At 33.7% G+C, this 16702-nt stretch overlaps 2 protein-coding genes across 3 annotated transcripts; one reads left to right on the forward strand and one right to left on the reverse strand.

Annotated features, from left to right (window-relative positions):
* Nucleotides 1-2078: 2078 nt before the first annotated feature.
* LOC135138663 (uncharacterized) lies at nt 2079-4384 on the forward strand. The gene is made up of 6 exons (XM_064068638.1): nt 2079-2205; nt 2255-2819; nt 3081-3195; nt 3823-3912; nt 3962-4117; nt 4295-4384. The coding sequence occupies exons 1-6, from the start codon at nt 2079-2081 to the stop codon at nt 4382-4384; spliced, it is 1143 nt and encodes a 380-aa protein (XP_063924708.1).
* Nucleotides 4385-12552: 8168 nt separating this feature from the next.
* On the reverse strand, nt 12553-16690 carry LOC135138069 (uncharacterized). 2 transcript variants are annotated; one of them, XM_064067919.1, is made up of 7 exons: nt 16501-16690; nt 14966-15154; nt 14638-14910; nt 14092-14508; nt 13635-14043; nt 13364-13588; nt 12553-13313 (listed from the first exon to the last, which is right to left on the reverse strand). In XM_064067919.1, the coding sequence occupies exons 2-7, from the start codon at nt 15085-15087 to the stop codon at nt 13134-13136; spliced, it is 1626 nt and encodes a 541-aa protein (XP_063923989.1). In that variant the 5' UTR covers nt 15088-15154; nt 16501-16690; the 3' UTR covers nt 12553-13133. The 2 variants fall into 2 exon arrangements, with proteins under 2 accessions (XP_063923989.1, XP_063923988.1); XM_064067918.1 differs by lacking the exon at nt 16501-16690 and having other exon boundaries at nt 14966-15327.
* Nucleotides 16691-16702: the final 12 nt, after the last annotated feature.

A 16702-nucleotide genomic window follows, 5' to 3' on the forward strand; every position in this document is an offset into this window, starting at 1 on the left:
TGCAATTAATGATTATAACACATTTAAATCATATTTTTATCAAATAAACTATATTACACTGCTTTAGGTCTACTAATTTACTCTACATCAGTCAAACTGCAAAATAGCTTGTATTCTCTGAGATGATACATTTAACGCTGTGTCTAAACCTACATTAATTCTCAAAATATGAGAATATAGAGCTCCGAAAATCGACATGCTTATGTTGAGATTCCCCTTCATCTTCAAAAGATTGATGTTTGGGCTACAATCAGCTGACGTCGAACAACGATGAAATGAAAGTAGGTTATTATCAACAAGACCGGGCTACAGCGCATTCGGCTAGGACCTCAATGGAAATCCGGCTATTGAATCATCTGTAATTGTATTAAGTATTATCTATAGTTTTAAGCACACCTTCAAGAGATGCAAAACAGTGAATACACACAAATAAAAAGTAGACCGAGTCAGAGCGCTGGCGCGTGTTGAATAATATATAGCTTACAAAAAATCTCAATTGGTTGATGAAGATTTGTTTGCTTATATTTTATCGTAATTCTCGGTCAAGCTTTTATTTCAAAAACTTTTCTTAGTTGACAAAACTGAAATAAATAGAAAATATGGATCTAAAACTACTTAATACAATATTTTCAGTTAATAAAATTTTAGCAGTTACTCCTTTACTTTAAATCTTAAATACGCTACAATGATTGAGAAAGTATATGCAACCATTATTGGAACATTTTATACGTGCGCAGTTTCAGCTGCTACTATATATCGATTACCGGGATACTCACAAACAATTCATATTAAGTTAACAGTACAACTTCTTTTAGATATTTCTCTTTATTTGTTCAACACTACTTCAGTATTTGGAGCGATAAGAAATAAACAACGGTGGTATAAACTTATCAAAAATTTAAAAAAATTACCAACAATGAAAACGAAAAATTCATCGACACGCTTTTTTGTAACGAACTGCATTGTTATTGCAGTTTTTATGTACATGGTTTCTATTTTTGAAAAAATATGGGTGCTTGTTTCTACCAGAAATACACGATTGAACTAATTCAAGTGTATTCGCAATTTGTAACTGTTTTTTTAATTATTTCCATTTTAATCATGTTTCGAGGAAGATATAAATTCATAAAACAATATCTCTCTCGTAGTTTACAGCATTATTTGCAAAACAAAGTGATTTTAGTTACAAATCTGTTTGATAACACTAAGGCAAATATTATTGATTTAAAAGAAAGTGTCGATTGTTTTAACCGTATATTCGGTTGGCCTTTATTTTTCAATACCTCTTCTTCAACACTCCAAATTCTGATATATCTAGAAAATATTTCCATGAAAATGTTTAAAAAAAATCTTCCGGCGCTTATTTCTCACATGAACATCATCGTCTTGTACTGCGTAATTTTATTACCCTTCTATACAAGGATGTTATAATAAGCTTTATTTTTTAGACGGGAACAACTCGTAATCTGCTTCTATGTGACCCTATAATGAACGTCGAGAAAGCGTAAAAGTAGAGAGTCGGCCGGCGGACTCGATTAGGAAGGATACTTATTTCGCTTACGCTCGGGAAGGAAAAGTTTAATATCGTAGACAAAGGCAAAAAATGTAATCACTTAGTTTCTTACACTGTTACTGGTGTTACTTATCTATATTTGGTTTATTGTATAGAGCTTATCAAAAATTTAATGTTTCAAAGCAACGGAATTTCTTGAATTATACTTACGGAACGTGGGAAACCTTCGACCACTTATTTTTTGTTTTATAAACATAACTTGATATTTTATTAAAAATACGAGTACATATAGAGATTTTTTTCCAAATGATTAAACGCTATCATTATCAGCATAAACATAAATCTACTGCACCTATAAAAAGAATTTATTAGTAGTTCTTTTGTAGAATTTTCTATCCAAGCAAATCGATTTTTATTTTCATTAAAAATTAATTAATTAATGCAGCTGCAGCTCTGATGGTCATTTCTCTACTCAAACTTGCCCTAAACGGAGCCTGTAAAACTTAATATGGGCCCTAAAACAATAAAACATTTTCCAGAGACCGTACTTACTATAATAAGTATCATGGGTTTTTGGCCTAAAAATCACGAATACGCAACATGTTTGCACGCTCTGCAAGTTTCTCTGTTTTACAGTTTTTGTCAAGGGTGGATATTTATAGGAGCTATATTATACTTGGTTATAAACTACAGTGAGTTTAACATAACAGTATTAAACGTATCTATAACATTAACTTTCAGATAATCCGAGAATTGATGTTACCGATAGTGTTCTTGTATTATCTACAGGATTATTCTTTGTCTACGGATTTGTGAACTACTTTGCAAAAGTTAACAAGATCATTGATTTTGTCAAAGATGTGGAAAATGTTGATACATCTGAAGAACCCGGTGGTCTACAAGCGTTTAAAAGAAAGCATAACAACATAGTGAAATTTTTGACTGGATACGTCGTTGTTGCTATCTTGATCTATGGCGTAGCAACTTATTTAGATGGACAAACTTGTGAAAAACGAAACAGAGAAAGTCATAAAAGCAATATTTGCGGGCTTCTGGTGCCGTTGTTGGCTCCTGTTGATATGGACAGTAATGGAAAAAATGTTCTTTTTACATTAGAGGCGTTATCATGTTGCATTATATTACTATCGGCTCTGACATTAACTTATTTTTTTGTCGTATGTTATGATACGCTTGTTGTCAGATTAAAACATTTGAGACACACTTTAGAAGGCATTCCTGAATTAACGAAGAAAATGCGAACAGAAACATTGATACGGTGTATCAAATATCACATTAAAATTATAAGGTAAGTTCTTATACGCTGATTTAGGTAACTCAAGGTTTTTCATTATTATCTTTAGTACTTTCCTATTCGCAGCGTTTCCATTAGGTTTTTTGTATTATTTTTACCCATAAACATTCGAGATTGTACCTAGCATTGTCCATAAATATTGCAAAATTAGTCTCTAAATTTGGCAGCAACTAATTTTGAAACCAGTTTCAATTAACCCAAACTTCGGCCATCGAGGTCTTTCTCGAATTGAGTATTCGCGACTTCCGCTTCCAGGCTTTTCGAACGTCGCTGGGCCGCGTCATTAACGATCAGTCACCCGTCATTGCCGTCCATCCTAGAAAGTTCTCGACGGTCCATAGGCGTCGTACCGGGGTGGCGTATGGGTTTAGTTCGTAACAATACGTTGTAACAGCAGCCGATACTTCTTAAATATCTCTAAAATGTACATTTGAATAATTCATGTTAAAACCTTTTCATGGAGTTTTTGACGCAAATTATTATTTATGATGGGGAGAATATTGTTTTAACGATCGATACGATTCGTATATGGCATGTTTTATTTTTGAAGTTAATCTGTTCCATCAATATACTAAAAACTCGTGTTTTTATTTCAGAATTCGGATTATGGAAATATATTTTTCTGAGAAAACTTATAATACTTATTATACACTAAAAAGAAATAATTACAATATATAATCTTTATTCTAAAAATGACTGTGTATGATGCACTGAACATTTTTACGTGATATTAATAACTTTCTTGTCTGATTGAGGAACTTTCTTTTGGTTTCAGTTTAACAAAACAATGTAACGATTGCTTTGGAGATATAAACAAAGTTCACTTTTCTTTGTCATCTATAATACTGGGCATTTTGAACAATCAAACAATAAAGGTAAATATAAAAAAAAAACTAAGTAAATTTCTGGACACCTGTATATAGTCGCATAAACACTTTCATTCTACAGTGTCTGTGGGGGGACAATTGTTGAGTTCACCTTGTATGATTCATTATAGGAACAGCAATTGAAAGGAGCATTACATCTTCTAGGTTGGATAGCTACACTCTATTTGTTATGTAACATTGGACAAAATTTAATTAATGAGGTATTATATAAAAAGTAACACTTTGAGTATAATAATTTATATTTTTCAGAGTACAGCTATCTCTCAAACCCTGTATTTCCTGAACTGGTATGACTATGATTCAGATCAAAACTTCTGTCTAAGAATGATAATGATGAGAACCCAACAGCCCTTGAGTATGACGACCGGAATCTTTTACTATTTTTCAATGGAAATGTTTTCAGCGGTACGTATCTAATTGTAAATACAGCAAGACGGCTTTTAGGCTATAACCGTAGCAACAACAGTAATCAATCATAACATTCCGTAACACCACCACTAAATTGAATGATATTCAGTTCTTAAATTTGTTCATTTTACAAGATTTTCTAGATTTCTTTTTACCAATTTTGACTCTGACTAGCTTCTTCCAGTTGGTAGTTTCGACAGTTCCGAGGCGTTACTTTCTGATAATGACTTCATCAGTTCTTCATTCATAGCTTCACGTTACTGATTTTTTTCTAGTTCTTTTAAAGCTAAGGTCATTGGATCATTTTTTCTTAGATAAAACTTCTCCATCTCTTGATATTACTTCCTGTTTTGAAAAAATTTCAATTTACAGCTAAATTTAATTTTAATTTTGTGCTAAATTATTTTATTAAATTTCCATATTTTTGGACATACTATATAAAGTCGCCACGAAAGCAAGGATCTTGAACATCAAAATCTAATTGTTGATAAAAGTTATAGTTCTGAAACCAGGAGTATTACTAACTTACAAAATATATACTTAACTATATTTGTGACCATTTGCAGATATTACGAGCCTCGTATACCTATATGACAGTCATCGCTAATCTTCAGTATATCACCGGTGAAAATTAATTACTTGGGATAGGTCTATGAACACTGTAAGCTCACAGTTTGACAGGTCTTAGCGCTGCTACTAATAATAAGCAAATAGTAATAAATTTACAAATAGTAAACGTTCAACAAATTAAAAAATAAAAAACTGCGATTTTATTTTAGTTCCCTATGGTTACGAATAATATAGTAAATAAAAAAAACGAACAAATTTGGACTAAAAAATATTTATTGTACGTAACAAAAATATTATGGTTGTTATGTTGTTTTTGGAGTACTAAACAAACTTGCACTTAAATAAATATTTGATGTTAGGAATATGTGTAATACATATATAAAAACTTTGCTATTCTTTGATATGCACTATGTGTATAAGATGATTATAAAAGATATTACACCAAGTTGCCTTTAAAATTGTGTAAATTTTGCCGCCTCGTTGTGATGACAAACATTATCTACTTTTGCAATGTTTGCTGTCTGACAGGCAACCAATAATTCAGGGCATATTGTATTACTAATCTCATGGAAGCGGCAAATCTTGATTAAAATTGCGGTGATAGATTTTCCAAAGCTGACTTGTTGTACTCTAATTTTAATAATAATGAAAAACTTTCAGAGTTTAAAAAATATATTTGTAGTCACTGCTACACGTGTTTCGGTACACAGTACCGTCTTCAGGCAGAAGAGAAACAGTTTCTCTTCTGCCTGAAGACGGTACTGTGTACCGAAACACGTGTAGCAGTGACTACAAATATATTTTTTAAACTCTGAAAGTTTTTCATTATTATTAAAATTAATATGGAGTTTAAACACGTATCAGCCTCATCAATACAAACATTGTTGTACTCTATTTTGTAATCATCCTATATTATTTTAGCAATATATGTTTAAACAGCAGTTAAAAATTAATAAGCATTTAGTATTTAGTGTTAAGATATACCTAAAGAGTAAGATGATATCCACTTCTGAAGCAGCATTCTATCTTAAACATTATAATTAAACATACAATGATCGGCTTGTATTTTGCCAGTTCCCACAAATAAATAAATAAAATAACAACAAATAAAAATAAACAAAACTTACCTTCTGTAAGTCATCTTACTCATTCAGATTACACGTCACTTTAATAATTTTTATTATTTTTAATCTTGAGTTGTCTTACATTATCTCAAATTATAGTATCTTTCGTTATTGTTTTCTTTTCATTACAATTAATCATTGTAACACATTTAAATCACATTTTTATCAAATAAAATATATTACACTGCTTTAGGTCTACTTATTTACTCTATATCTCACAAACTGCAAAATAGCTTGTCTTCTCTGAAATGATACCTATGTTTAACTCAGCCTCGACAACTACATTCATTCTCAAAATATGAGAATATGGAACATCGAAAATCGACATATTTATGTTGAGCTTCCCCTTCATCTTTGAGAGACTGATGCTTGGGCTACAATCAGTCAACGACGGATAGCAGGGTTTATATTATTTGAAGATAATTATAGCAATAATACACATGCGATTAATCCTCCTCAAGATACCTTAAATCATTAATCTAAATACAGAGAATGTCTGGCCTTAGGGATTTTGTGATCCTACCAAACAAAACTTTTTTTGTTAAATATTTGTCATTTTCTGGTGTAGGATAAAAAATATTGTGTACACCACGGCGGGCATTTTTTTTGACCCGGAAAACCCTTACTTTCCGGCCTTGGTATACAATATACTATTGAATCATCTGTAACTGTATTATTTTATTACCTATGTTTTGAAGCACAAACTTCAAGAGTTGCAAAACAGTGAATACACTCGAATACAAAGCAGACCAACAAGTCAGAGCGCTGGCGCGCTTTTTAATAATATATAACCTACAAAAAATCTCAATTGTTTGATGAAGATTTGTTTGCTTACATTTTTATCGTAATTCTCGGTCTAGGTAAAATATTATCTTTTATTTCAAAAACTTCCCTTAGTTGCCAAAACTGAAATAAATAGAAAATATGGATGTAAAACTACTAAATACAATATTTTCAGTTACTAAAATTTTAGCAGTTACTCCTTTTGCTTTAGAATTTAAATACGCTACAACCTTTGAGAAAGTATATGCAGCCGTTATTGGAATATTTTATACGTGCGCAGTTTCAGCTGCTACTATATATCGATTACCGGGATACTCACAAACAATTCATATTAAGTTAACAGTACAACTTCTTTTAGATATTTCTCTTTATTTGTTTAACACTTCTTCAATGTTTGGAGCGATAAGAAATAAACAACAGTGGTATAAACTTATCAAAAATTTAAAAAAACTACCAACAATGAAAACGAAAAATTCATCGACACGCTTTTTTGTAACGAACTGCATTGTTATTGCAGTTTTTATTTACATGGTTTCTATTTTTGAAAAAATTATGGGTGCTTGTTTCTACCAGCAATACACGATTGAACTAATTCAAGTGTATTCGCAATTTATAACAATTTTTTTAATTATTTCCATTTTAATCATGTTTCGAGGAAGATATAAGTTCATAAAAGAATATCTCTCTCGTATTTTACAGCATTATTTGCAAAACAAAGTGATTTTAGTCACAAATCTGTTTGATAACACTAAGGCAAATATTATTGATTTAAAAGAAAGTGTCGATTGTTTTAACCGTATATTCGGCTGGCCTTTATTTTTCAATACTTCTTTTTCAACACTCCAAATTCTGATATATCTAGAAAACATTTCCATGTGTATGTTGCAGAAAAATATTCCGATGCTTATTTCTCACATAAATATCATCGTCTTGTATTGCGTAATTTTATTATCCTTCTATGCAGGGGTGTCATAGTAAGCTTTATTTTTTAGACGGGAACAATTTGTAATCTGCTTCTATGTGACTCTATAACGAACGAATTTAATAAAATTTTGTCTTTAACGCTACACATAGACAAATACCTCGATGATGGTAGAGGAAACATAGAAGCCTCATTATTCAAGTTTATCAAAGACAATGAACCGAAATTTACTGCTGCACGATTTTTTGTTATTAACAAATTAACAATTTTAAGGATGTTTAATGTCGTCTTGAATTTTTTGATTGTAGAAATACAGTTTGAAGTTATCATGAAGTAAAAGAAATAATAAGGTAATTGATTTGTAAAGAACTGCTATACGTGTTTGTCATATAAATATGTAAGAAAGAATTTATTAATAGTTTTTTTGCAGAATTATCTTCCCACTATAATCGATTTTAATAGCTCCGATGATCATTTTTCAGTCATATCCTTCTGTCCGCCAGTAAAAACACTTTTACTATGCTAGAAATGTTAAATACTATATTTGCCTTATAGGCAAAGGTTCTCAGTAGGGGTACAAATTAACTTAATCTACATAATACAAATAAATCAATAAAATAAATAAAATAAATAAAATAAATAAAATAAATAAAATAAATAAAATAAATAAAATAAATAAAATAAATAAAACAAATACAATAAATGAAATAAATACAATAAATAAAATAAATATTCGAGTTTTATACAATAATAATTGTTCTATTCTTTCTGCTTGCCCACCCCTTGCCTTGTTCCCTTATCTTCCATACTTCTTTCATCCAGTCCAATCCTCTTCCATCCTCGTTTAGCATTTCTTCCCTACTTTCCTCCGATTCTTTCAATCTTTCACATCCTTCCAGCATCTGCTCTATTGTGTCTCACTCTCTCCAACATATCCTAGACCTTCTGTCAGTTTCATGCGTCCAAAAATTATTCTCTTTCTCTTCATTTCCACACCTAAATCTCGCCATCATTCTTTTCACCTTTATACTCTCTCTGTGTGTGTACTTTGGTACTTCATCCTTTACTATTTTTCTATACTCTGCATTATATCTAGACCCCGATATTCTCGATCTGCGTTCTTGCTTATCTATATCCTTATCTCTTACACTCAGTTCTTCTTTCATACTCCTTCCCATTTCTCTCATTCTCTTTATTTCTTCACATGCATATCCCTTTCCTTCATAATACTTGTCTCTTTCGTTCCAAACATGTTTTCCCCCTTCCTTTCTTATTTATTTCCAACATTCTTGCAATATTTTACAATTACCTCTCTCACTAAATTTCTCTTCAAATCCAACCACCCTTTTACCCGCTTCCACTCTCATTTTCTCCCTTTTTGTTTCTTCTCTCACTACACATATACCTTGGCGTATACTTTTCCACTCTCAATGTCCATTTTAAGTATTTTTCTTGTACTCTCTCTATTTCTTCATTTTACCTCCATCCCCAAATCTCAGCTCCGTACATAAATACACTGTTGATCAAACTACCAAACATCATCATTCTTCTCTTATAATCATGTCCAAATTTTCTATCCTCTATTCCCCATACTATTCCTATCACTTTGTTCGCTTTTCGGACCATTTCTTGAATATGCGCTCTATCTGAGTCATTGCTATTTAATGTATAGGACTGGAATTCTTTCACCTGTTCAATCTCCCTCCCTCTCCATGCCCACTCTTCGTCTCCTTTATTACTTTCTTCCCAAACACCACCATTTTTGTTTTTTCCACATTCTCTTCCAATTTCTTTTTTTGTACATACTTCTCGAAATTTTCAATCATTGTTTTCATTTCTTCTCTTTTCTTTGCCACAATCACCACATCATCTGCGTAATCCAAAGACCACACTTTCTCTTTGCCCACTACCACCCTTCCTATCTGTGCTTTTCTGAACATTTCATCTATATCTCCTAGATAAGCTGCAAACAATGCGGGGCTGAGTAGGCATCCCTGTCTCACTCCTCTATTTGTATAAAAACTCTCGCTCTCTGTTTCATTCATTCTCACCTTACTTACTGTTTCTTCATATATTTCTTCCATTTTCGTTACTAGGTACGCATCTATTCCCTTTCTTCTCAAATACTCCCACATTTTCTCTCTGTTCACGCTATCAAACGCTGCTCTGAAATCTATGAACAATGCATACATTCGTCCACCCTCTTTCCTTATTTCTCTTCCCACTAAATCCTGCAGGATGTACACATTGTCCATGGTACCTCTTCCTGTCCTAAACCTTGCCTGTCCGTCTGGTAACATACCCCTTGCTTCCATCTCCTTTCGTAACCTCTCATCGAGTATCATTGCGTATATCTTGTATGCCGTATTGAGCAAGGTGATCCCTCGATAGTTCTTCACATCACTTTTTTGCCTCTTTTTAAATAATGGGATTATTATACCTTCTCTCCACTGCCGAGGAAACCTTTTTCCGTTCCAAACTCCATCTACCACTTCCCATATCCTTTCTTTCACTCTTTCTGTCCCGAACATCCACGCTTCGTTCTGGATTCCATCCCCTCCTGGTGCCTTTCCTCTTTTCAGTCTTTCAATCTGTCTTCCTATTTCATCTTCTGTTATTGCCGAACCTCTCCACATTTATTCCGTCGTTGTGATTCCTTTATTTATGTTGCAGCATTTTTCCTCACAACCTCCCAATAATTCCATAAAGTGTCTTTTCCATTCATGTATTTTGATTTGCCTACTGACTTCAGTCTTCCTCCTCTATTCCTTTTTTATGTATCTCCATACTTCTTGTTCTGTTTTCAGGGACTTTATTGTCTTCTCTTCTTCTTCTCGTTTTTTTCTTTTTCTTTCTTTACATTTCCTCCTATAATTCTTTCTTGCTTTTAAGTACTCTTTCTTTCTTCCCTTGTTATTCTTTCATTTTCTTAATTTTCCCCTTGCTTTTCTCTTCAACTCACTACATTCCCCGTTCCATACATTATTCCTCCCTTTCCATATGTATATCTTCCTTTTTTACGAAGTAGCTTCTACAATTAAGTTGATCAGTTCTGCTATTAAAGCTTCTATATCTTCTTTTACTTCGAATTTCTTTTTTTCTAGTTTACTTCTGTATCTTTGAATTCCCTCTTCATCCCATATTCTTTTTTTTACTTCTTTTCTTTCGTTTCTTTTCCTTGTTTTTCGTACTCTTGCTCTTTTCCTTTGATTTTTATTTCTAGTGGTATGTGGTCTGATTCTACCCTTTCCCCCACTTTGAAACTCTCTATTTCGTCCCACGCCTCTTCGTTGACAATCCCATAGTCTATAATTGATTCTCCCCTAGCCTCTACGTACGTCCATTCTCCTTCTTCATCTCCTTCCTTGTTTCCATTCAAAATTTCCCATCCCATTTCTGCTATATCTCCTACAATATTTTCCCATCTTTGTTATTTGCTTTGTCTTTTGATCCTCTTTTCTCTCCTTTTTCTTTATCTATTATTCTTGTCCCCTTATCGCCCAGTCTTGCGTTAAAATCCCCTCCTGTAAGTATTTTTTCACCTCCTTTTTCTTTTTCCTTTTCTATGTTTATCTTGGTTTCTTCCATTTTCTTGCTATAAACGATTATTATTTCCCATCGATTGTTATCCAACTGTATTTCTTTCTTCATTAGTCCGTTTTTATTATTACTTCCCTTTTCCAATTCTTGCGTTTCTTTTCGAATTCCCGCTACTATTCCCCCGCTTGCTCTCCCCTTTTTCTTTTCCTTTGTCTCCCCTTGACATTTCCACACATATTCTTGTGGCAGTGTCTTTTCAAGTTTCTCCCAGTTTTCTCTTTGTACCCATGTCTCTACTATCCCCACGACATCAAATTTTCCCACGTAATCCCAGAACTCCTTTTCCTTTTTTCGCAACCCTTGGACATTCCAAAACAGTATCTACACCCTTTTTTCTCCTAATTTTGTACTAGCTTCCCTTTTTCCGATTTCCCTATCTGCATCCTTTATTTCTTTTCCTTTTCCTTTGCCTTGTTTGCTTTCATTTTTCCTCCTTTTGTTTCTTTTCTTTCGGCTCTTTACGAAAAATTTTCTACCTTCTTGAATCTGCCCTCTTCTTCATTACATTCAAAATTTCTGCCATCTATAATTAACTGTTTATATGCCATTCTAACCATTTTTCCTTTATTTCTCTCTTTTGTTGCCTCTTCTTTTATTTTGATTTAAATTTTTCTTTCCGTTTTCGTCAGATCATCATTTACGTAAATTGATGACTCTTTTAAGTTCTTCTTGCTTTTCATTACAGTTATTTTTTCTTCTCTATTTTCAAATTCCACTACATAAACTTTCTCTGCAATTTTGTACGCGCTTTTAACTTTACTCTCTACTTTGGCTTTCTCTTCTAGAAATGTTGTCACATTTTCAGTTATCTTCTTCTGCTCTCCTATTCCTATTTCCAATCCCATCATCACTAATTGTTTCTTCTCTTTTCTCTCTCCATTCGATCTAGTTGACTTTCTACTTCACCCACTCTCTTTCCCATCCCATCTCTAATTTCTTGATTTTGCTCCTATAGTTGATCTCTTGCTTGCTTTAATTCTTCTGTTATTGTTTTGAGCTCCTCTTCAAGCTGCGTATTCCATTCCTTCAATAATTGTTTATTACTTTTTCTCATATCATCTCTGATTCGTGTCGCAAGTTCGCTGATCACCTTCTTGACCTTCTCCATCTCTATATCTGCTTGATTTCTCTTCTTTATCGATTGCAGAGGACCCCTAGGTCAGGATTCTGGGCTTCTAAAAGCCTCAGAGTTAACTCAGCACGGAAGCCATGAATCGTCCCTAGACAAGTACTAAGGCTTTTCTTGGTCTTGGTCTCACCTTACAAGGTGAGGTTAATTTCCATCTTTAGGAAGATTATCTGCAGCACGTAGCAGTGCCTCGAAAACCCTCACTTGGAAGATGTTCTAATGTGCATTTGTGAGTTAAGTAAATAATATTTGACGTTATAGGAATATATAAGACATTAAAAAAAAATGAAGTTATTTAGTGTGCACTCAGTTTATTCTTTTAGCAACAGAAACATTAAACTGTAGTTAAAAATTACCAAGTATAACATTTACAGTCAGTTTATACAATATTTTAATTGAGATTAAATTAATTACGCATTTAACGAGGCGTTTAGCGACGTCTGATTGGCGTAGAACCGGTCACGTAGTATTTTAATTACCGAGTTAAAAATTTAATCGCAATCAAATATTTAACTGAGCTTCTATAAACCGGGTCAAAGTATTAAGAATGTAAGTCAAATTACAACTTAACATATAGTAGACATTAAAACTTACTTTAATAACTTTTGCGTTAATATAAAATAGCCTTAGCGACGCGTAGTACCGATGTCTTAACTAAGCTTTCGCCAAATACTGCACTTATTTCTCTCAATTGTCCATATTCTGTTTTCTTTCAAGATTACAAAATCTTGATAATGTCGTTTTATTATAATTAATGATCTAACCCTATAAAAACACTTTTAACAAATAAAATATCAATGAAATTTTAGACCAAAAATAATTATTTTAGTAGTTGAGAAAAATGTTGTCCCTATCATTTTATTACTGATAAATTTCATTAACATTCTATAAGCGAGAAACTTCCAAAGGTGGACACTCAAAGTGCCTTATATTTCTCGGCATCACCATCCCATGCTGTACTTTTGCCGTTTCCTTCATGAAATTAATGACTGTAGCAATCATTTTCTCTGGAACTTTGGGACCAATTCCAGGGACGGCGTCAACAAATACATCTTCATATTCTCTCTGAAACTCAGTCTTAGAAATTTACAAAAATTCACACACTTGAAGCAAACCTCTTCACTTGGTGGCTTAACTTTGTCTGTCGCTTCACTCGACAACGTCTCACTAGACTTTGCTGACCCAGTTTCAGGTGAAACAATTTCTTGTTCCGGAAGCTTTGTTTCAAAATGTTCAGGTGCCACAATTTGCGAAGGAGTCAAACCTGCGTCAGCCAGCATACTTGCTTTGAATTTTTCCAATTCTTCATCGCCTTCACCCATCAGTTCTTGTTGAACCGCCTAGAAAACTACGTTGATAACAATTAAAAAGTGCTCACTTTCTTACTCGTAATCTCTCTAAATCTTCCAAAAAATACTCATTTTCTTCTAGTTTCTCTGGCTGTGTATCGTCACAAACAGATTTGTCTCGAACTGAAGAGGCTCGAGTATCTCTAGAAACGTTGTCCTCTTTGTCACTGGGAAAAAGGTCCTTCTTTACGTCTTGTGCTAATTGTTCCGAAAACTTCTTATCTGTTGGTTCTGCTTCCTCTTTTCCTTCATCATCTTCTTCTTTAGTCGATCGTACAGACTTCCGCTCTTCTGTGTCTTGTTGATCTGGTTTCTCTTGATCCATTTTCGCATCGTCTTTCTTTGTTGGAGCGATTGAAACTTTTACAGACCGCTGCGATTGGTCTTCATCGTCAGCACCAGATTGTTGCTCTCGCTCTTTAAGTTCATCTTCATAGTACTCTCCCCTAAAAATCGGTTCAGTAGTAAAAATTTGTACAAACAGAAGTACTTACTCGCCATCCTGTCTAATTTTCATCAACAATTTCATATAATTGTCTGGGTCCTGACTAGTGACACTTGGACAGGATACCACTGAAGTTTCGTCCACCTTTTTTCCATCACCTTCGCTCTTTAACATCGACTCCGTAGAAACCGCACTCGAACGTTCTTCTTCTTGATCTTGTTCTGGTGCTTTGGCACCAGAATCTTTCGCAATTTTTTCTTGGTAAAGCTCCAAAAACTTATCCAAAAAATAGTAGTTTCTTAATGTTTGAGGTATTGAAGCATCAATTCTTGCTAAAAATTGGTACAAATCGACGAAAATTTCCACGCATATCATGGCGGAACCACCTTCAGGTTCTTCAGTGAGAATTTCACAAATGAGGATCATGGTTTGAGTCAAATTTTCAGTAAGATGAGCTGCACATAATCTGTAATGTTTGATACCTCTATAAAAACATGTTCATGTTGAAGATATTTCAGATTTTTTAAAGAATTGCGCATTTTATGAAAGAAAGAAAGTTGTAGGCGCTGACACAATATTTTAAGAGCGTACTAACCCGATAAACCGCAGCCACGGGACCGCCATATTGTCCTCAAATCCCCCAAGAACCAAAATTTGAATAAGATTTGGGTGCTGCAAGCAAGCACCAATCCACCGATCCCACAAGACCTTGAAAGTCACAGTAGTAGTTCCAGCCATCTGGTACAGCAAAGCACGCAACCATCCTGGAGTCATTCCATGATGGTCCTTCGGGATGGGATATTCCAAACGAGGTTTCACTGGTGGCGGGATGTTTAAGGACAAGCAGCGGAAATAAGTAGTGGCCCATCTATGTATAAATTGCTTTACGTATTCTCAAGGGTATTTGTGAAGAATGGACTTACTTGAGTAAATCATTGGGCTGAGTCCTGATGGCAGCTTTAGCGAACTGACGTAGCAGGTATGGGAAAGTTGGAGGAATGCATATTTGTTGGGAGCAATACATTTGCTCCCCTAATTCGGGCATTTTTACTGGGTTTTGACACTTGTAGCGAACGTTAAGTGAACAGAAAGGGTTGTTGGTAATAAGGTTGCTATGGTAAAGGTGGTCGTATTGATTAGTGTTTTCCGAACGAAAGTTTGTGTACTTATGCATAAATTGTTGATAAATTGTTTGAACGTTGACAGAGGGTCTACGTTAAGGGAAGACACACAATTAAAGTGGATCATAAAATTTATATATAATATTACAACAATCAAACCAACTCTTAAAAAAGTTATGTGGGGAGCAACATAATTTATAATTTAGGTATCCGTGGACAGGATTTAGCATGTTAGTGATTAAACCACTAATAAATCTCAAAAAACTGGTCTAAATTTATTTAGACAGAACTTCCCTCGCTCCTGAAGTACAGCCGAATAATTACAGATTGTTAGAAAAATTATAAAATTAAATTTTGACAATTTTATTATACCCCCATAACTAAAAATAAAAATATGTGTAAACTAATATAGTAGAGGTAAAGAAGCATGCTCTGTGTGTGTTTCAAGTGAATTTTCCCATAACAAAATTTTGGGATGACATCATCAACAATTTAGCAAGGATTTGTTCTTCAACTTGCAGTTTTCTTTTGGTCCTATCACGACCTCGGTCATGAGTTTGAGGCTTGAAGGTACATACCATAACCTCGGAGATGCGGTACCACTGATGTAAATGTTCGCGTACACGGAATCGCACAATTTGGAAAGCTACCAGTGGCGTGTATGACAATTTATATTTCATTTTAAATAATTTTTTCTAGACATTGCTACCAGTTAGGAACATGAACTTTACACTATACAATAAATCTTATTGTGAGCTATTCCCATTTTTTTATAGCATACATTTCGAAATCACCCTGTATGTATTGACGTGCCTCGATTGCTTAGTAAACTAAATTTTAATGCACCAGTTCATTTAATGTGCGATTTATTTAATGGTACAGCAGGAGATCGTGAAGAAAGTGAATTAAAATTATAAAGTACTGTATTATAATTAGAGAGCGGATTTCTGTCGGGCTAGACAAGGCCAAACTCGGTACGGCTCGTACGGGATGGGAATTTATTGCAGTTACCGGCTGCACTTCGTTTATTTGAGATTAGAATAACGCTGCTTCGTTGCACTCTGCTGTTAATTCCAGTTCTCATTTACTTAGCCGTTTGATTAATAAATCGTTATTTGTATTTATGGAATCAAGTGACAATTAAATTCGGTGATTACCTATCACCCGCTACTGAGTCCCGGCGATGCAGCGCGTCCCCACCTATATCGTGACGTAGCCCGACAGAAATCCGCTGTCTAATTATAATATAATAAGTAGTTTAATTAAGTAATTCTTTAAAATACTGCAGACTTGAATATTGGGGGTTTATGGGATTTATTAATCAATTGATTACTTACTTATTCAAATAAATAAATAAATAAATAAATATTTTAGTCACAAATGTATAGCCTTTGCCATTTCTATTGAAACACCATTTGTTGATCGTAAATTTGCCAACGTTCGTATTCCAACAATTTTTTAACTAAAAGCACTCAACCGAAAGCTGGCACCAATTGCTAAACTTTCAGCAAAGCAACAGGTGGTGTTCCAATAGAAATG

Source organism: Zophobas morio, unplaced genomic scaffold, assembly GCF_036711695.1.
Source record: "Zophobas morio isolate AGI-343-1 ecotype UQ-CSIRO unplaced genomic scaffold, CSIRO_AGI_Zmor_V1 ptg000030l, whole genome shotgun sequence".
In the NCBI taxonomy this organism is placed as follows: domain Eukaryota; kingdom Metazoa; phylum Arthropoda; class Insecta; order Coleoptera; family Tenebrionidae; genus Zophobas; species Zophobas morio.